General features: G+C 33.6%; 1 protein-coding gene across 2 annotated transcripts in view; it reads right to left on the reverse strand.

The window, feature by feature from the left end:
- Positions 1–6,762: 6,762 nt before the first annotated feature.
- LOC142225621 (uncharacterized) overlaps positions 6,763–22,385 on the reverse strand; it is a 126,234-nt gene continuing 110,611 nt past the window's right edge. For both annotated transcript variants that reach the window (XM_075295427.1, XM_075295428.1), the window contains exon 6: positions 6,763–9,043. In XM_075295427.1, the coding sequence (XP_075151542.1) occupies positions 7,109–9,043 (1,935 nt within the window). In that variant the 3' untranslated portion in view covers positions 6,763–7,108. The remainder of the gene's footprint in view (positions 9,044–22,385) is intronic.

Below are 22,385 nucleotides of genomic sequence, written 5' to 3' on the forward strand. Positions count from 1 at the left end.
CAAATATTGGAAAAACATGTAAAATTCTATACATCCACATCTTTTTTGTAATGCAAATTGACTGATTTGTACGGCAATTCTCGTTTTCCAAAAAGAAATTGAGTCACTTGACTGCGCAATTGAGTGGAATGACTGCGCACTGCAAATAAACAACACCATGGTGAATTATCAAGGTATGTCTCTATTTTAATTGGTCTATGGTCTCTATATTTTCTTGGTCTATGCACATAGCAAGTTACATCATAGACCAAGGAAGGTATAGACATCTCAAGTGAATTCACAGCGCTGTAGTTTGTCTGCACACCGTAGATGGCTCTTTTTCGTCTGCAATTGAGTGATTTTTAAATTTGGCTTTAATTTGTTTTCTTTCCTTTGTTCTCTCGTTGAAACACCAAATATTGTGAAAGTTTATAAAATACTATTCATCCACACCTTTTTTGTAATGCAAATTGACTAATTTGTACGGTTATTCTCGTTTTCCAAAAATAAATTGAGTCACTTGACTGCGCAATTGAGTGGAATGACTGCGCACTGCAAATAAACAAAACCATGGTGAATTATCAAGGTATGTCTCTATATTTTCTTGGTCTATGGTTACATGTTGCATAGACCAGTTAAAATAGTAAAACAGTCATAGACCAATTAAAATAGAGACCATAGACCAAGAAAATATAGAGACATACCTTGATAATTCATCATGGTTTTGTTTATTTGCAGTGCGCAGTCATTCCACTCAATTGCGCAGTCAAGTGACTCAATTTATTTTTGGAAAACGAGAATAACCGTATAAAGTAGTCAATTTGCATTACAAAAAAGGTGTGGATGAATAGTATTTTATAAACTTTCACAATATTTGGTGTTTCAACGAGAGAACAAAGGAAAGAAAACATATTAAAGCCAAATTAAAAAATCACTCAATTGCAGACGAAAAAGAGCCATCTACGGTGTGCAGACAAACTACAGCGCTGTGAATTCACTTGAGATGTCTATACCTTCCTTGGTCTATGGTCTATGTTAGTACAGAGCAGAGAATGAAGCCGACCCATTTTTGTCGGCGGCGGCTGACACTAAAGTTTTACCTCTGGCGGCGGCGGCTTGACGGCTAAGCCGATATAAATTTGTCCATTCGGCGGCGCACAATCATCCATTATAAAATCAATTTGAAGTTATTCGAATGGTAATGAGATTAGTTGTACAACCAATCTTACAATCAAATTTACATTTAGTTAAAATTTTCTGAGCTAAATATTTGCAAAAATGTTATAGCAGTTTGAAATTGATTGATTGTGGATGGAAGGTTCAACATTTTGGCAAAAATACTACAATTATTATTATATTTTTCTGATTTAAATCTATATTTTTGATTAATTGGCGGCTTAATTTGAGTCGAGATGAGTCGACATATTCGGCGGCGGCGTCGACTGGCACAAAATGGTCGGCGGCTTCATTCTCTGGTACAGAGATCTTTCTCGGCAAAGTGAAATGTGATTAATGTAAAGATGATGTTACTTGATTTTTGTTTGAGAGTGAGAGCATGTATTGAGAGCAATGCAATAATGAGAAATCGTAGCGAGTGCTGGTATGTTGTGTATATCTGAGCGTGTATGCCAGTGCTGAACCCGAAAACCTGAACCTCTGTAATGATTAGCATGCCCGCATTGCATACACAAGGTCGTGGATTCGATTCCTGCTTCGACCGAACACCAAAAATTTTTTCAGCGGTGGATTATCCCACCTCAGTAATGTTGGTGACATTTCTGAGGGTTTAAAAGCTTCTCTGAGTGGTTTCACTACAATGTGGAACACCGTTCGGACTCGGCTATAAAAAGGAAGTGTCATTTTCGAAAATTGTCAAAATCCTGACGTCTACCGCGTTGAGCAACTTTTTGGCAAAAGTTTTTCAAAATCTTTTTTTCACAGTTTTTCACATTAAAAAATTTGAGTTTTGATAAATCTCATACATTTCCTGGACAGGTCTAATATATATCTTATGGTGGTGTAAAATTGAAATAAAATACAATGCTATAGATGAACTAAAATTTAAGACAAACAGAAAAAAATCTTAAGGGCTAAATCATGGTCAATATTACTACAGTTTAGTTCATTCTGCAATGGAAAGGGTTCACTGTTTTTCAGTGTTCACCATATACCTTTAACAATTTTAAGCGTAATAACTATGTTTTCAGCACTTCATTTTCGTTTTTATTTAAATAATTTATAATAAGCTAGTAGCGCTTGGTGTTTCACAAAATATAAAATGGCTCTTGTAACAATAGTGATGGCAAAATACTTTCATGTACATTTTGTACTTTTTGATACGCTTCCCCATCACAGTTGGCGATTGTCGTAGAGTCACGAGTCTGTGGTAGCGATGAGGATGAAATGGAACTTTGAAATGCTGGCAGGGCCATGTCACTCAGTGATAACGTAGCATTATAATATTGAAAGAATTTTTAAAATCGGATAAGTAGTTTAATTAATCTCCATTTTTTGCGATTTCACCCCACTGTGCGACGCTGATATCAATGGCACAAGGATCATAGTGAAAGAAAACAATCACTTGATGTGCAAAACTGAATTTTAATTATTTGCGTTTAAAATGCTGTTTGTTTTTAATCCAATTTTGGATTGCAAAATCAAAATAAGTAATCAACTTGACTCGAGAAATGATTTAGAGGACAACAACAACATCCGGCTTATGCAATTGTGGCCAAGGATCATTCAAAGTTCGTCAAGGACACAATTGTTATCTAAATTTGGTGCTAAATAAAATAAAATATTGGCCTTGAACGGGTTCTATTAAAAAATTGAAAATCAACACATTTACTTCAATTGAGCTGTTTTCTTTTTTATGATGTGAAGATCATAACTACTATATATACGGATCTTTGTCAATTTAGTATAAATAGCGCATTTCATATCAATAGATTTGTGATCATGGTCAGCTCCTAAATAAAGAACATTAGTTCCGCATAGAGTGGAATCTGGAATATATACTTGAACTATATAGATTTTTGTAATAATAGTTACAGCTTTTCTACCATTTGTTATAATTTGCCTCTAAAGTCCATAGTATTGAAAGTATTGAACCACAACCGGTTTTAAATCGTTGCAACCGGTTTTAAATCGTTGGAGCTTATCTAATGGCTGATATCTAGTTCCTTTTTTCCGTGTTTTTGTAATTGTTGAAGATTTCAATTTATTTTTCAATTGTTCGATTAATAAAATCTAAAAAACTTCTTCAAAAATTGATCACTAAACTCGTCGCTGGTAAATGTAACGGCGACAAAAAACGACACCAGGAATACCGGTTTTCTTCGATAGGAGAATACCAATTAGTGGCAACAGACGAAAAGCGACGGCGACTTCAGGAAAAGGATTGTGACTGATTTATCGAATAACATGACATTCAAAGTGGTACAGTGTCATAAATAATCGCATCAGTAAATATTTATTACTATTTGAGCATTTCATAGATAAAAATTTTCTGTGATTGATTTTAAACAGCTGATGTCAGTGTTGCACATTTTTGGACATGTCCTGGATAAACGAGTACTCTGTTTTCTCTTAGTCCGTCAAGGCTTGGGTATCCAATACTAAAAGTAAACAAGCCTATTCGAATGATAAATATTACGAATATTGGCACAAAACTGTAAAACGTGTGACATTTATTGGCACAAAAAAACAGATTGTGCCAATCATACACTCTGAAAATTTCAAATTGTAACGATCATCACTTCACTGAATGGCTAGATTGTCATATAATTTTCAAGTATTCAAAGAATAATTCAAATCGGTAAACAGGGCTGTATAAGATCGTTCACATGGTGCTGTCAAGTCAGTTGTATATCAGACCGCGATCTAAAAACGTCAGTTGCATGGCTGAACAAGAAGGTTAGGTTAGGTTAGGTTATGTGGCAGCCCGATGTATCAGGCTCACTTAGACTATTCAGTCCATTGTGATACCACAGTGGTGAACTTCTCTCTTATCACTGAGTGCTGCCCGATTCCATGTTAAGCTCAATGACAAGAAGGTTAAATCATGGGCCCATATGATTACAATTTTTTTATTTCGACAAAATTTTAAGATGTCAAATCATATGTTTATGGCGATTGCAGCCATAAATGACACCAAATGACACTGCATAGCAAATGCATCTCAAACAAACTCGCGCATTCATGACTGGAGAATTGTTCAAAGATGACTTGAGTATCTTGATAACATATTCCAGACCCAAAATGCCACGCACATCAGTTTTTAAACTGCATCATAAACTGTTTTTGTTAATAGATGGCGAAGATCCATTTGACTGATTTCCATTCTTAACTTTGGTGGGTACTATAGTCTTATTTGTCTCATATCGGCGTTCCTCGGATGAATTATCCACTTCACGATCACTCATAGGTGACGCAATTAAATTTGAACCTTTATTTTTCTCTGGATTTGAATTATTTTTTCAGGACAATTGAAAGAATAAATAATTGCCACTTTTACCAATCTTTTATCAGCTGATTTTGACTTCTTAAAATTGTAAACAACATATTGAAATTTGTTGTTTTTGTTATCGTGATTCAACCTCCATATTCAGCCATGGTCAGTAGTAAGCACAAGTTATAAAGTGAACTACCCTGCCAGCATTTGAAAGTTCCATTCCATCCTCATCGCTATCACAGATTCGTAAGTGATGCTGCAACAATCGCCAACTGTGATGGGGAAGCGTATCAAAAAGTACATTTTGCCATCACTATTGTTACAAGAGCTTTTTTATATTTTGTGAAAACCCCAGCGCAACTAGCTTATTATAATATATTTAAATAAACCCGAAAATGAATTGGTGAAAGCAAAGTTATTACGCTTAAAATTGTGAGAGGTATATTTTTGAATAATTTTGGAATAAAGTGATAGTTTTTCAGATATTTTTCCAGACACGCTGCCTACATAAAGAATAAACACTGATACACGCTGGAGCATCATCCGAATATAGCAGAATTGTAAACTTATAAATCAACATAATTTCTGTTTTAAGGCTTTAAGTTCAATGTGTTTTTATTCGTTTAAATGTTATACCTGGAATAATTTATAAATTTTTATTCAAATTAATAAACATCTAAACAATCGTGTTTTACTTGACCACAATGATTCTTTTACAGCTATCTTAAAATTCACTTTTTCTGATTGTTTGATTGTTTGTTATTGGCGTCGTTCTAAATTTATTAAAAAGGCACCTAATAATTGCACTCATGCGATACTTTTTTGTAGTAACATGCGTGGTACAACTTCTCAATAGTGACGGCGCTTTTCCGACGAGTTTTGGATGTCGTATACGATTGTTTTCGACGTGGTGGGGATTCTCAGAAGCGCCGTCAAATTCAAAAAATGTTGGCAGGGGTAATACCGTTGTGTTAATACATCAAATTTTAATACCGCTTAGGTTTTGTTTTTAATATACGTACGGTATCGATTTGAGCTTTCGTGTAGGATTCGATCTTGCGTGTTATCATTTGGTAACACTGACATTATATTTGCTTGTTATTCAAGCAATTATTTCTCTGGGTGCATAAGTTAAATACATTAAAACATAAATTAATCTTCGACTTTTGTTTTCATGATTGTGGTGGTACATATGATCATTAGGAGCATGTCTTTAGATTTTTCTTACTCCTTAAAGTGAACCTGGGGGCTAATCACGGCATTCGATATCGAGAACTTTTGATCGAAATCTAAATTTTTCGGATCACGGGAGTCGATATCGAGTTTTTTTGATCGACAATTTTTTCGATTGGTAAATTGCAATCGTAAAACATTTTTCACATGTTTTTTACATTGTTTTCGCCATATAGGAATAGTAAATATATTAGTTTTAGTTCGAATTGTTCCTAGTTTGTAGTAAATTTACCTATAATGAACATATTTTTAATATTTAGGACCAATGCAATTCCAATAAAAGTTAAACAAAAATTGGTCATAGTAGTGTTCGCAGCGAGCATTCTAGCTTGGCAAAGAACCATATATAAAGCGGACATGCTAGATCGATATTCAAGAGATTGTGATCGACCAAATACCGTACCATTCCGTGACAACATAACGCTTCTGGACCACCTTGTAAGAATAGTGAATTATGAAGTCTCCCACTCGCAAAAAGTTTTAAGACGGCAGACAATTGTAAAGTGATAAAATTGACGTTGACATGCCACCAAAAATTATTTTCCATTTGAACGCCTCCTTCGTCAGCCGAAATCGTCCATTGAGCCTACAAAAGGTGACTTTCTAACAGTGCACACCATTTCAAACCCATGTACTTACACCAATAACAATGTGCACTTTTATTCCTTATTTGTTGCCGAACTATTTTATATTCATCTCATCCTCCAATTAGGAAAGAATTTGGAGGAATGTAAAAAGAGATATAGGTCCATAAGATATAATGCAATACAATTTACTTTTTACTTTGAAACCTCCAAAAACATGTTTTTTTCTACATTCTATTTTGCGACGCTAACTTTGTTTTGTCATTTCATTTTGCTCTGCTTCGTTTTTTGCTTTTGGCAACGCTTGAGAAATTGCATCAAATTTCGATCGAATGCCGTGATCCAAACTTTTAATCGTATCGACAATTGTTTCGATACGATTATGAATTCGATATCGAATGCCGTGATTAGCCCCCTGTTTCGAAAAATTAAACAACAAAAAAAATGTTGGCGATATATTTTGCCGTTTACTCGCACATTTTTCGCATATGGAGAAAAATAAAATAAATACGCTTGTCTCTTTAATCGTTAGTAGAAGGATCACATTTAATAACGACATTTAGATATACATTTAGAATGGATATTGCATACATATCCCGTCTGATAGTTGCTAAGTTTATGTACCTGTGTAGGTGCGGGTGTTAACAACATACACACACTCTCACACCTACATAAACATATTTGGATATTTGATAAATATATTTATGCTAGAAAAACATTCTTAAATAGTATAGAACAAATTAGAGCGATTCATTGGGGGGAATTGGACGCTCAAAAACAAATGGATCGTAGAACAAAGTTCTTCGGGGTATATGGATCTTATCCGAACAGCATCGTTTCATTTCGTATTTTGTTGGGACTATTCGTTCTGGGGCTTCGTACGCTTCGGCTTTGGTACTGGATTCCAATCCAAATTAGAGGAGATGGGTGATGATTCCCGATAGTCATATACCTCCTTTTGGACTTTACATTTTTGGAAGACTTCACTATTGTCCGGTTTTTGAGCACCAACGCATTCATTGTAGCTTGGCGGAGGCGATGCTGACAATGCCATTGCTCCATTGGAAGGACTGGACTCGGAGTAAGTACCATCTAGATGATCAATTTGATAGACCATTCGTCTGATTTCTCTCTGGCTTTCCTCTAATATTCTAAGGTTTTCATCGCCATTTTCACCATTTAGTGAGGGTGAAGATGGCGGATGGCCCGTGACAATGGTGAAATCTTTGTTGGCAGCCGCATGCAATAGACGTTGGCTGCGATTGATTGATTCTATGATGTCTTTGACGGACTTGCGTTTCTCGGGCGGAATATTTGTTTCTAGAGGGGCCAAGGTAGAGCGTTTCCATTCCATTTGTAACTGTGGACGGTAAAGGGATTCAAGTTGACTGGTTGGTTCATTGGTTTCGCCATTGTCTACACTATTTCCTGCCTTTGGTAAAGAAGGACGCTGTGAATGTGGTGATTGTGGGGTAGCAACAGACATTTCTTTATGTTGTCCTCCATTGGTTGCGACAGGGATCTCTTGAATCTTCAAAGTCGTTTCCGTTCTAGCTTCAGCTTTCTCGGGATCTTGTTTAACACCCGAGGCTACGATGTTAGAGTGGTGAACAGATGTCCGTTCTTCGTTGTTTTGAGGTGGTACTGTCGGCGGTATTACCACCTCATCGCGTGAAGCTCGTCTAATGTGAACGTTTCGCATAGGCTTGTGGATCTCGGCGAATGAGTGCACATTTTCATTCCTCTCCACTAATGGCTTTGAAGGCAAGGTCGGCTTTTCCATAATCTCCGGTTTGACCTTACCAACTTGGTCCTCTTGTATCCTTAAGTCATAAATGACCTTTGACTTAGGATCGTGTACCATTTTGACGGTTTCCTTTGTCTTTTCATCTTGTTGCACCGATTTCCTTTGCCTGGGAGGGCTGGTAAGTATGAACGGAGTTTTGGTGGTTATGACTTCGCCAACGGCTTCGTTTTTAAAACTCGACACTTGATTGATGTGACTTTCACGTGGTGTAGGCTTGGGACTTTCCACATGTACATGTATGCATTCAACATGACCCACTTCCGCTTCTTGGTTTGGAATACGATCTACAGATGGGGACATTTTTGGTTCCTTGCTAGTCTCCCCGGCTGTTACTGTCGTTGACTTCTGAATGACTGAGTTACTTAGCTTCTTTGGTATAGCTCCATTGGATATTATTTCTTTGGAAGTTTTCGTTGATATAGACGTCTGACCACTTGCTCCTTGCACTGGCTCCGTAACAACAGTTGTGGTTTTTGTTTCAATTGTAATTATTTCACTAGAATGTGTTTTGGAGCTGGTGGGAGTAGATTCAATTTCGACCTGGTCAATTTGTCTGGGAGTGGGAGATGATTTTTCAACTAGCTTAGATGCGGAGGTTTCTGTTGTAGAGGTTGGTGTGGTTTTGACCTCCGTAGTTATTATTTCATTTGACACAGTGTGCTGCATTGGCTCTTCTGTTTTCATCTCAATGGGCTTTACCTTTTCCTCTTTATCTTGAGTAGTAATGGATGTATGCCCAGATTTGATATCTCCTTGCTGCGGCGGAGATGTTCCTTTCGCCGTTGCCGATGCTAGAGGAATCTTTTCCGTAATTACTAGGGCCGTTTCAATATCATCGTTGTTCTTATCTTTGACAAAACTTTCAATTTCCGCCGTAAGATTAGCGATATCCGTATCCTCTCTTATACACAATTCATTTGATGTAGCATTCTGACTAGATTCGACCACTATTGTAGGATTTACTGTATTGTCTGCACGACCACGAATCTGGGGATAAAAACAAAACAGAAAACAAAAAGCATTGTAAGATCCGATCGAATTTTGATTTAATGTACATATTAAAGTGGTGTACTTAAAAAGCTTTGTAGCACTCAAATATGTGAGAAAAGCAAGTGGTAAGGAGTCTATATGATAACCTACCCTAACTCTACTTTCTTCTTCTTCATAATGTCTTCTAAAAAAGATTAAGAGAGGGATAGAGAGTGTATAAAAAATGATACTGCAATCAGAAATAAGGGATTATGTAAGGTAACCCGATATTTTTGGCTTTCGTGTACACCCTCAAAAACAAATCGCTTCTGCAATATATACTCCCAAGCTTCAAGCACATATATATTTTCAGGATTTATCCAAACAAAATATTGTTTGTATAGTTTAGAAATATTATGCTTCACTTTAAGCAAAATATAAAAGTTAACAAGCCATCACGAACATTTACGTTTTACAAAATCCTTCATGTTAGACTTTTAGCCTCACTGTGTTGATGTCTTTCATTCTCTCTCTTTCGCCATTTTTAGTTTTTTTTTTGTTTTACACTCTCTTGGTCTCTCTTTCTAAAGACATATATGTTTATAGGCAATTTCTAAATTAACACATATTATATTTAACAAAATGCTATGTCCCAAACATAATATGTTCTAACATATTAACATATATGTCGCAAACATGTTATGCTAGTTTATGAACATTATATGCTTGCACTTAAAAATTGTTACGGATTGCGCAATACGATAGGGTCATGCGCTACGCATTACATCACTCGAAATTTAGTTGTAATGATCTACAATTAATGTGGTAACATCTTTCATGATAATGACACTTTGTCTAAATGGCTCAAGGAAGAAGCTCACCCACACATATACACACAATTTTTGCCAGCCGGTCATTCTAAGAAAAGCAGTCGTACACCCTCCCAAAAAATCCCTTCTGTAACATATACTCCCAAACATATTTCGCTTCAAGCATATACATTTTTGGGTATTGCCCAAACATTTATATGTTTGATCTCTACCAATATATAATATGTTTGAAAGCATATTGGTCTAAACAATATATGTTTGGGTAGTCTAAGTTCCAAACATTTTGTATTTTTGCATCCAAATTCAATAATGTTGTCTTCCAAAAAACAATATGTTATTATGTGACCATATAATATGTTTGGAAGCATTTTGCACCCAAAAATATTATATGCTTAAAAAAATTCTCCCAAACAATATTGTGCTCAAAATTTTATTTATTTATTTATATATTTACAATCATAATGAATTATGAAAATAAACAGGTAATTTAGGTGCTAACAACATAGGTTTTCGACCTGAATGCTCAAAATTTTGTTTCTGCCCAATTGTATATTCCCCGACATCTTTCTCACTTTCACGAGATTTTTTAGTTCTTAGCACCTTTTTCTGTAATACAAACATTGTAGAAGAAATTATTCAATTTTATGATTTTTTTTTATTTTAATTTTACCTTTTGCCGGACGGGGATTCGAACAGGGGACCACACAGTTTGTAAGGATCAAAGAAGTAGCTGATCAATTGCCCAAGGAAAAATAAAATGTTAATTTTGTAATAACAAGCAACAACCACCAACTTAATTCAATATCGCCCCCTGTTAAATAGCGCTCCAAGCTACTAAACACATATATGTTTATAGGCTATTTCTAAATTAATATTAGATGCCAATTAAACTCTATATTTCACATTAGATGCCAATTAAACTCTATATTTCAAATTTAGGGCAATGTTTAATAAATAAAATAATGCTATAAATACCCATCATAATATGAGAAGATACCAACAGTATATGTATTTGTGGACCAAAATTATTGATACTATCTCAAATCCTTTAAATTTGTTGCGAGCTATATAAAGGTTTATATTCCTATATGCATGAATTTGAATCTGAATCGATTTAGACAAAATTGTATATACTTCTACAAAATCTATGTACTTAAAATTTAAATCTAACGTTATGGGACGTAACACAATTTTAACAAAAAATAAAAATGCGAGGAAAGTCTAAAGTCGGGCGGGCCGATTATAATATACTCCGCACAACTTTGTATTTAGATCTACATTTTGATAAAATCTCAAATCAGACTTCTACAAAATCTCGGGCAATATTTGGGAAATATTTATAATTGTTTAGACAATTTCGCAAAAATGCATTTATGATTCATTCATTGAAAAATTTGAAAATTTGAGTCATTTCTACAAGTTTTCGACTTAGCAGTGAGTATCAGTGAGCATACAATCTTGGAAAAATTTTTGTCTAGTAAATAAAATTTTGCAAAATTTTCTACAGAAACAAAATTTTGACTAAATTTTCTATAGAAATAAAATGTTGGCAAAATTTTTTATAGAAATAAAAGTTTGAAAAAATTATCAATAGAAATACAATTTACAAAAAAACAAATTGTGTAGCAAACAAAATTTTGCAAAATTTTCTATAGAAATAAAATTTTGCAAAATAACATATTCTATAGAAACAAAATTTTGACTAAATTTTCTGTAGAAATAAAATTTTGACTAAATTTTATATAGGAAAAAATATTTCTATAGTAATAAAATTTCGAATACATTTTTCATAGCAGTGAGCATCAGTAAGAAAAAAAATTGAGAAAATTTGCTATAGAAATAAAATTTGACAATTTTTTCTTATAGAAATAAAATTTTGAAAAAATTATCAATAAAAATACAATTTTAGAAAAAATTTTGTGTAGTAAATAAAATTCTGCAAAATATTCTACAGAAACAAAATTTTGACTAAATTTTCTATAGAAATTAAGTTTTGACAAAATTTTCTAATAAAAAGGTTTATTACTATAAAATTTTGGAAAATTTTCTATAGAAATAAAATTTTGACCACATTTTCTAATAAAAAATCTATTACTATAGAATTTTGGCAAATATTTCTAAAGAAATAAAATTTTGACTTAAATTTTTATAGAAATAAAATTATGAATAGAAATAAATAAAATTATGAATAGAAAAAATAGAAATAAAATTATGAATAGAAAAAAAAAATTTGTGTAACAAACAAACTTTTGCGAAATTTTCTATAGAAATAAAATTTGCAAAATATTCTATAGAAACAAAATTTTGACTCAATTTTCTATAGAAATAATATTTTGACTAAATTGTCTATAGCAAAAAATATTTCTATAGTAATAAAATTTTGAATAAATTTTTTATAGAAATAAAATTTTGACAAAACTTTTTATAGAAATAACATTTTGACAAAATTTTTTATATAAAACAACTTTGAAAAAATTTTCTGTCAATATTCCACATATGTATATATATGTATATATATATATATATATATATATATATATATATATATATATATATATATATATATATATATATATATATATATATATATATATATATATATATATATATATATATATATATATATATATATATATATATATATATATATATATATATATATATATATATATATATATATATATATATATATATTCGGGCATTAACCCTTTCACTACCGAAATAAACCTAATGTTAAAAACTTAAATTTTTCTTCTGTTTCTAAAGGGTGATTTGTTAAGAGCTTGATAACTTTTTTAAAAAAAAAAACACATAAAATTTGCAAAATCTCATCGGTTCTTTATTTGAAACGTTAGATTGGTCCATGACATTTACTTTTTGAAGATAATTTCATTTAAATGTTGACCGCGGCTGCGTCTTAGGTGGTCCATTCGGAAAGTCCAATTTTGGGCAACTTTTTCGAGCATTTCGGCCGGAATAGCCCGAATTTCTTCGGAAATGTTGTCTTCCAAAGCTGGAATAGTTGCTGGCTTATTTCTGTAGACTTTAGACTTGACGTAGCCCCACAAAAAATAGTCCAAAGGCGTCAAATCGCATGATCTTGGTGGCCAACTTACCGGTCCATTTCTTGAGATGAATTGTTCTCCGAAGTTTTCCCTCAAAATGGCCATAGAATCGCGAGCTGTGTGGCATGTAGCGCCATCTTGTTGAAACCACATGTCAACCAAGTTCAGTTCTTCCATTTTTGGTAACAAAAAGTTTGTTAGCATCGAACGATAGCGATCGCCATTCACCGTAACGTTGCGTCCAACAGCATCTTTGAAAAAATACGGTCCAATGATTCCACCAGCGTACAAACCACACCAAACAGTGCATTTTTCGGGATGCATGGGCAGTTCTTGAACGGCTTCTGGTTGCTCTTCACTCCAAATGCGGCAATTTTGCTTATTTACGTAGCCATTCAACCAGAAATGAGCCTCATCGCTGAACAAAATTTGTCGATAAAAAAGCGGATTTTCTGCCAACTTTTCTAGGGCCCATTCACTGAAAATTCGACGTTGTGGCAGATCGTAAGTCTATTCATGATGAAATGTCAAAGCATACTGAGCATCTTTCTCTTTGACACCATGTCTGAAATCCCACGTGATCTGTCAAATACTAATGCATGAAAATCCTAACCTCAAAAGAATCACCCTTTACTTGTACTAATAGCATGTACAACAAAAATTGTCATTTTGAGAACTTAGCTCAATTATTTCAAGAGCTATATGAGCTTGTGTTGAAAATTTGATTCTTGAATTGTGACCAAATTGCCTTACGAAAATAAGCGCTATTTGGCCTATAATATCTTTCAAAGTGTGGGAAAAAATACAAAAAAGAACCCGAAGTAGTATCAGCTATAGTTTTTGTATGAATGTCCATTTACTAGAAACATATAGTAGAAAAATTGTCTCAAATTTTCGTATTTTTCGTTTATTGTTGAAGAAGTTTATAAAAATATTTTTTAGTGCCCACTTATATGGAAAATATTTATAGTCTATTTAGATTAAAGCCTCTACTTTAAAATAATATCGAGAAATAAATCGAAACTAAGTGGGAAAATAGAATTTGGTGTCTTTTTCGAATGTCCTTCTAAGTGGACATCGGTACACACAAAAAATTATGACCAACATTTTTTCAATTAAACACTTAATTGAATTTGGAAACGGATTCAAGTAATATGTTAATTGATTCAATTATTTATTTAATCAAATCCGAATAAAAACCAATTAATTGTCAATTACAAACGTGATTGACATTTTTTCCGTTTCCAATTACACATGCGATTGATCCAATCACCTTTGTGATTGAAATTGAATAATTTTGAGCAATGGAAAGAGCGAAAAGAGAACAAGAGAATGGGTATTTATTCAACAAGGTATGATTGAGAGATCAGTCTGTTGAAGTAACTCATAACGAACGGTTGGGTTTTTGTTTTTCGCGTAAATTAAAAAACATGATTGGCGACATTCTGTCTGCTGCATTCAAAATGTGAGCATAAATATTTTGAACGCAACAACAAATCATATCAAAGGGTTGAAATAAATAAAGTGTGCAACAACAAATGGCCACGTGGTAAAGTTGTGAAAAAAAATATATGAGAGAACGCATTTGAAATTACCTGTGTTTGTGTTTTGTGGTATTGTAAAGATGGAAAACAATCTACGTTTATTGAAGGTAAGAAATTATGAAATGTGAATATCGTTTTCCATTGAAGCCTGTTTACATTAAACGGACTAAAATAATATATTTTTTTTATTTCTTTTAGTGACCAATTTTATTTCGTGAAATTGACCAATCAATCCCATCAACTCCATCATTTTATCAAATATATAATAATATGTTTGCAATAAAGAAGTGGGTACCGTATTGATCTTTTAAAATTATAATTTTTTTTCACTCCTAGTTTTCTTAAAACCAAGAGCGGTATGGGTTTGGTGGAAGATTCACCTTGAAGTTGCGAAGTGGCGTTGGCATTAAATTGCATTTTTGTTTTACCTGCCTTTTTCAGTTTGAACCCAAGTAGAGAGCAGTATATCTGATATATAAACTAATGAGCTGAATTATGTAATGGTAAAAAAATTCTTTCTTTTGGATTTAAAAATATGAAAAATATCCGAAAATAATAAAAATATGTATTTTCCATTTATATTTTTAACTATTTCCAGAATTTGCAAAGTATCATCAATATAATACCAAATAGTACATTGCTTTCCCATTATTTTTTGTCTTTGATTGGTTCAAATTTTAATAGACGATTTCAATGTGTGGAAATTTTGGAAAGGAATTGTTACTAAAATTAAATTACCGAGCTGCTTAATACACCTTTTTATGCTAAAAGACTACAACTGCAAAAGAAGATTATAAATCTGCAACCTGGAACTAAGAATTGAACTTGATATTCTATGCAGGTAATATTTAACAACATTAACTTTTAATTGAACAAAATTAAATTCGAATTATTATGTTTACTTTCAGAAAAACTAATTTAGCTTACAGTCTGCTGATTTATTGGAAATCTAGGCGCATCTACATATTAGAAGGAACATGCTAACATGGTTATTATTATAAGGAAGGTAATGATTTATATAATTTATTTTTTCACCCTATAGTTGTTATTGATAGTAATTGTATTTGTAAGTTATGTTAGAACAAGACACAAATGAAAAGAACCAAATTTATTTGTCTATTGCATAATTAAAAAAATAATAAAATATTAAATATTATAAGAAACACATATTTTCTTTTATTTCAAATAAAACTAAATACGGTTTTGGGGTCGCAATATATAAATTTTTTGATCGAAATTTATAACCTATTTCAATTAATTATTTAATTGAATGAATCAAACAGTTGATTGATTTTTGTCGCGAAATTAATTAAAATTTTAATTGATTCAATTAAAACTGTGATTGAATTTTATGTTAAAAATCAATCACGTTTTTAATTGATTCAATCACACAATTAATTGATTCCGTGACAAAAGTCAATTAAATTTTTAATTGAAAATCGTGTTGGTTTTCAATCAAAATGGGTGATTGATACTATCATTTTCGTGATTGAAGACATTTCAATTAAAAAAATGATTGAACCCGCGATTTTCGTGATTGAAAGCAAAAATTTTTTTTGTGTGTAGTGAAAGGGTTAAAATGGATCGATCCAGCCCATCTGCTAGTCTAACATTCTATGAAACATCAAAAGATAGCCGTAAGTCGAAGTTGATTTTCATTTACAATCATGCTGTACATTGATCGAATGAATAACGCAATGGAAACTAATTTGCGTAAAAATTTGCTTAGTTACTAAAATTTGAAGTGTTTTAAAAAAATTGGTTTAGCCGGAGTCGAGCAAAATTTTTACGACTCCGACTCCAGCAAAATCTTCAGACTCCGACTCCAAGACTCCGACTCCGGCTCCACAGCCCTGCGGCTGCCTATAATTAACACAATTTGGTACCACCACGACTACAATCAAAGATTTTGCTGTGAACTCAATCAACTTGTTTTTTTTTAATCAACTGGACGATACAAGACGAGCACTAAGCCGCTGGAAAGCGCAAATTGTTTTTTTATTGAATTTTAAATCGTGTTGGTGTTTGCGGACCCCAACACGTCCCAGCATAAGAGGACCATCCTCGTGAAACATTGGACAATACCCGGATGATGTATACATGAAATTTAGAAATGCATGTCCATGGAAAATACGCTTCAAGAACATATTATGCATAAGTGATTATTTTTCAAAAATTACATGAAATATTAATTAAAATTACATAAAATATTAATGTCTAGACAACATAATTTTTTTTTGCGTCTACAGAGGAACCGTAAATTGAGCTCAATTCGTGGGTGTCCCTTGTCCCCTACCCCAAAATGTAAATGTAAATGTAATAAAACCTTCGTCGTTTAAAAATGAAATCAAAATTGCATTTTTCTTATTAGACATTGATCGCCCATTATGGCTTTGCCATTTAATCTGTATTAGTTTATCATTCATTTAAATTACATCCCCTTTTCGTTTCTTTTGTTTTCCTTATTTTTTTTTTGTTTATCATTTTTATTTATTTTCTTTTTTCACCTTTACATTACAAATGTAAGTACTCTTAAGCGTTGTTTACCGACTTATAAGAATTTTCAACTCGTGTTAAATATACAAAATTCGAATATAACCTGCTGAACTTTTTCATTTATGAGGAATATTGAGTGTGTGAAGTTATAATGTTGTAATGTGGTCTTTATAGGGATAGCTAGATGGAAAACAGATACAAATGCTATTATAGGCGATATGGGAGGGACTCATGTACCTCGATATGGCACACCACCTGGCCATACATAATGATCTGCGATTTATATTTATCAACATTTATCTTGAATGACAACTTATTTGAAATATTTTAGACGGCATGGATATTTCACTAATATGCTTACGCGCTAGAACTCCGGGTCATGAACCATTTATTCTGGGCTAGTCAAGGAATTTTCAGCTTACCATGCCAACTTGACTGATGGACCAGTTCTCGAAATTTATTTTTTTATTTTTGTGTGGTAAAGCTACCGTGATAGCCTGCGCGTAACAAAATATTGTGTTAAAATTTTGAGTTCTAAACCTATAATTTTCACACCGAAACATATGAAAAACATATTATGTTTGGGACATAAAATAAATATAATATGTGTGGATGCAAAACGTTTTCAAAAATAACATTATTATTTAACCGATTTAAACTTTTACAAATTTAGCCCATGATAGCAATTTTCTAAACCTTTTTTTGAAAAATATCAGGTATATCGGTTCAGATGTAGATGAAGCTCCCATAAATATTTACCGCTTAATTTTCTTAAATGCGGATATGGAATATAAGTCCGAAGCATCAGCCACATCGTATGACAATTAGGTTTATCTCCCAAACCTATTTTAGCAATACCCCCAAATTGCTTAGGTAGTGTTGCCAGTATTTTCCTGGTTCTTGTCCCCAAATTGGGACGCTTTCGTCCCCAAAAATTCCCAATTTAAATTAAAAATTTCCACAAAAATCCCCAATAAGTTGTTGGAACATTTTGTTTTGCAAAAAAGTAAAGTAATAAGCTCTGTTGTAGAAAACCTGTAATAATTTTAAAAATAATGAAAAATATGCAATTTTTCTTATGTCTGTTTACGAGTTACAATAAGCTGAAGATTTCAAAATACAAAACAAGGATACGGCTGTTCAATATATCATCCGATAGAAGCCCTCCTCTGAATTAATTAGGGGTATAAAGAGTAATCGAATTTTTATCTATCGTCTTCTAAATGCTCGAGAAATAAAAATGGGATAGATTAATATGGCGTTTTTGGCCCGATATGATATATGTATGGGATATATTTCCCATATCTGTGATGTACGCCGATAAGGGGGTAACACTTCAAGTCGAGTCCTTACGAAATAATTTCATAATAGTAGAACAATTTCTTAGGCAAGCAGAGTAAATTATAAATCAGCTCTTTGGTCCGATTTGGTTAAAAATTGTCAAAATACCCACAGTTTCCTTGTAACATCACCACTGCTAAGTCGAAAACTGAACGGAAAAATTAAATAAAGTTTTCAATAATTCTAATACATATCTATCGACCGATAAATCATAAATGCACAATTGCAACGTTTAACAAAAATGACTTAAATATTTCCCATATATTTTTTATAACATTGTGATCCGCCCAAGGACGACTTAAAGGGTGATACGGTCAAAATTTGGTAAGGGAAAACGCGTGTAAATCGGTGAAATCGTTTATTTCAAAAATCAAATTAAATTTCTTTTTCAAGTTCAATTAGTATAAAATTCAGGAAAAATATTCAGTTAGGCTTTCACTTTTCCAAATCCGAATTGCCGGGCCTCACGCTTGACACCTGCCATCAGATTTTGTACAGCCACCTTGTCCACCTTCTTCGCCGCAGAAAGCCAGTTTGCCTTGAACTGCTGCTCGTCCTTAGCAGTTTTTTTGGTCTTCTTTAGGTTCCGCTTGACAATAGCCCAGTATTTCTCAATTGGGCGGAGCTCTGGCGTGTTGGGAGGGTTCTTGTCCTTGGGAACCACCTGCACGTTGTTGGCGGCGTACATGTAGGTTTCGTCGTCCATTACAACGCAGTCAAACTTCGTCAGCATCGTCGTGTACAGTCTCCGGGATCGCGCTTTGGCCGTCGTATTTTGTTTATCATCGCGATTTGGAGTCACTACCTTCTTGTACGTCGATAGTCCGGCACGTTTTTTGGCTCGATGCACGGTTGTAGACGATACACCCAGCTTATTTGCGGCATCTCGGAGAGAGAGGTTAGGGTTTCGCTTGAAACTACCGGCAACTCTCTTTGTCGTCTCAGCGGCTTCCTGGCTGTCGACAAACGTTCCCCAAACACTTTAATTACATTTGTAACGGTTGATTTGGCAACTTTTAGCGATTTTGCCAGCTTTGTGTGCGAGTAGCTCGGATTTTCGCGATGCGCGAGCAAAATTTTGATACGCTGCTTTTCTTGCTTGGACGCCAATTTGACAACTGAAGAGTGAATTCCAAAATCAAAATAGGAGCAACATTCTACACACACACACCTTCAAAATGAGGGGTGTTCAGGTTTGTTAAATGCAAAATTGAAAGAAATACGTCAAGTTTATATTGACCAAATTTTGACCGTATCACCCTTCAAATTTGAAGATTATAGATTTTAAAAAGGTCTAACGAAATTTTGTACAAATCGGTTCAGATTTAGGTATATGGGAACATAAACCTTTATATATTGCACTCAACAAATTTGAATTATTTGAGATGGTATCGCAATGTAGATCTACAAAGTGGTTCACAGCATATTATAGTCGGTTCCGCCCGACTTTAAACTTTCCCTACTTGTTATACCCTCCACCATAGGATGGGGGTATATTAACTTTGTCATTCCGTTTGTAACACATCGAAATATTGCTCTAAGACCCCATAAAGTATATATATTCTGGGTCGTGGTGAAATCTGAGCCGATCTGAGCATGTCCGCCCGTCCGTCTGTTGAAATCACGCTAACTTCCGAACGAAACAAGCTATCGACTTCAAACTTGGCACAAGTAGTTATTATTGATGTAGGTCGGACGGTATTGCAAATGGGCCATATCGGTCTACTTTAACGTATAGCCCCCATATAAACGGACCCCCAAATTTGGCTTGCGATTGATCTAAGAGAAGCAAATTTTATCCGATCCGGCTGAAATTTGGTACATAGTGTTAGTATATGGTCTCTAACAATCATGCAGAAATTGGTCCACATCGGTCCATAATTACATACAGCCCCCATATAAACCGATCCCCCGATTTGGTTTGCGGAGCCTCTAAGAGAAGCAAATTTCATCCGATCCGGTTGAAATTTGGTACATGGTGTTAGTATATGGTCTCTAACAACCGTGCAAAAATTGGTCCACATCGGTCCATAATTATATATAGCCCCCATATAAACCGATCACCAGATTTGACCTCCGGAGCCTCTTGGAAGACCAAAATTCATCTGATTCAGTTAAAATTTGGTACGTGGTGTTAATATATGGCCTCAAACACCCATGCAAAAATTGGTCGAAATCGGTCAAAAATTATATATAGGCCCCATATAAACCGATCCCCAGATTTGACCTCCGGAGCCCCTTGGAAGAGCAAAATTCATCCGATTCGGTTGAAATTTGGTACGTGATGTTAGTATATGGTATCCAACAACCATGCAGGAATTGGTTCATATCAGTACGTAATTACATATAGCCCCCATATAAACCGATCCCCAGATTTGACCTCTGGTGCCTTTTGGAGAAGCAAAATTCATCTGATATGGTTGAAATTTGGTACGTGGTGGTAGTATATGATATTTAACAACCATGCCAAAAGTGGTCCATATCAGTCCATAATCATATATAGCCCCCATATAAACCGATCCCGAGATTTGGTTTTGGAGCCTCTTGGAGGAGCAAATTTCACCGAAGTCAGTTGAAATTTTGTACATTATGCTAGTATATGGCCGTTAACAACCATGCCTAACTAGGTCCATATCGGTCTATAGTTATATATAGCCCTCAGATAAATCGGTCCCCAATCACATAAAAATTGGTCCATATCAAGTTCATAATTCTATATAGCCCCGATATAAGCGACCCCCATATTTCAATTCTGGCTCTATACGTAGCGTGCAAAAGTCCATGTCGATTCGTAATTATTTGTAGACTTACCTATACATAACTTTTTTGTCTATGGTATATCACCCTCAAAAAAAATCGCTTCTTTAACATATGTTCCAAACATATTTTGCAGGAAGCACATATATTGGATACTGCCGAAACATTAATATGTTTGTTTTATGTGAACATATTATATGTTTGGAAGCATTTTGAGCCCAAAAATATTATATGCTTGGAAGAATTTTTCCCAAAGACGATTCTGCTCATTCCCTAACATACTCGTTATTTTCACTTCCACGAAATATTTTAATTCTTGGCACCTTTTTCTGTAATACAAATAATGTTGAAGAAATTATTCACTTTTATAATTTTTTTTAAATTTTACCTTTCGCCTGCACGGAGAATCGAACCGAGTACCATACAGTTTGTAAGCCAACACACTATCCACTGGGCTACGTAGCTGTCATGGTCACCAGCAGATAATTATCGTTATAAGTTACATTTATATAGCATAGTTTGCAGCGCCCACGAGCCCATGCAAACATAACATTATTTAACAGAAACATACATTTGTTTGCCACGTGGAGCAGTGGTTAGCATGTCTGCCTTGCATGCAAAGGGTCGTGGGTTCAATCCCTGCTCCGACCGAACACTTTGTTTTTTTTTTTTTTTAATTTACACATTTATATTTATACTATATTAAATTTTTATAATGAAACTTCGAAATGTTGGTTATTAAGGATTTATAGTCATTAACAGTGCTTGATATAAACGAAATTGACTGATTTTTGGATAAAATATTATTTTTTTATTGCAAAAATAACAATTTTGTAACAAAAAACTGTTTTTGGTACAAAACTTTAAAATTTGGAAGGAATTCAAAAACTAACAAAAGAAGAACGTGGAGTCGAGTATAAACATACATAAATAATTTTATAATATAAACATAAATTTATTTAGGCGTGAACAGTTTTTTACTAGCATTTAACACCATCGGTCTAAAATGCCTTTTATTTTTCTTTAATAATTCATTTTAAAGAAAATAAACTTTTTAAATTGTTTTAGCTGCAAAACTCGAACTTAATGCCCGCTTTTATATTTGAAGGTGTCCGTCAACTCCTCTTGGACTACTTATTAATAAAGAGGAACTAAACTCTGTTTTTTATACATTTTACTGTGTAATTTTTCACTATTTCCTCCTTATTTCATTTTACTGTCCCAACTCTAAAAAGAGTATAGTGCCCTTTCGTTATTTTTATGAAGACCCCTGATTTCTTTTAACGAACCAAGAAAAAAATTGTGCCCATAATGCTAAAATGATAAA

This window comes from Haematobia irritans, chromosome 2, assembly GCF_050003625.1.
Source record: "Haematobia irritans isolate KBUSLIRL chromosome 2, ASM5000362v1, whole genome shotgun sequence".
Taxonomy (NCBI): Eukaryota; Metazoa; Arthropoda; class Insecta; order Diptera; family Muscidae; genus Haematobia; species Haematobia irritans.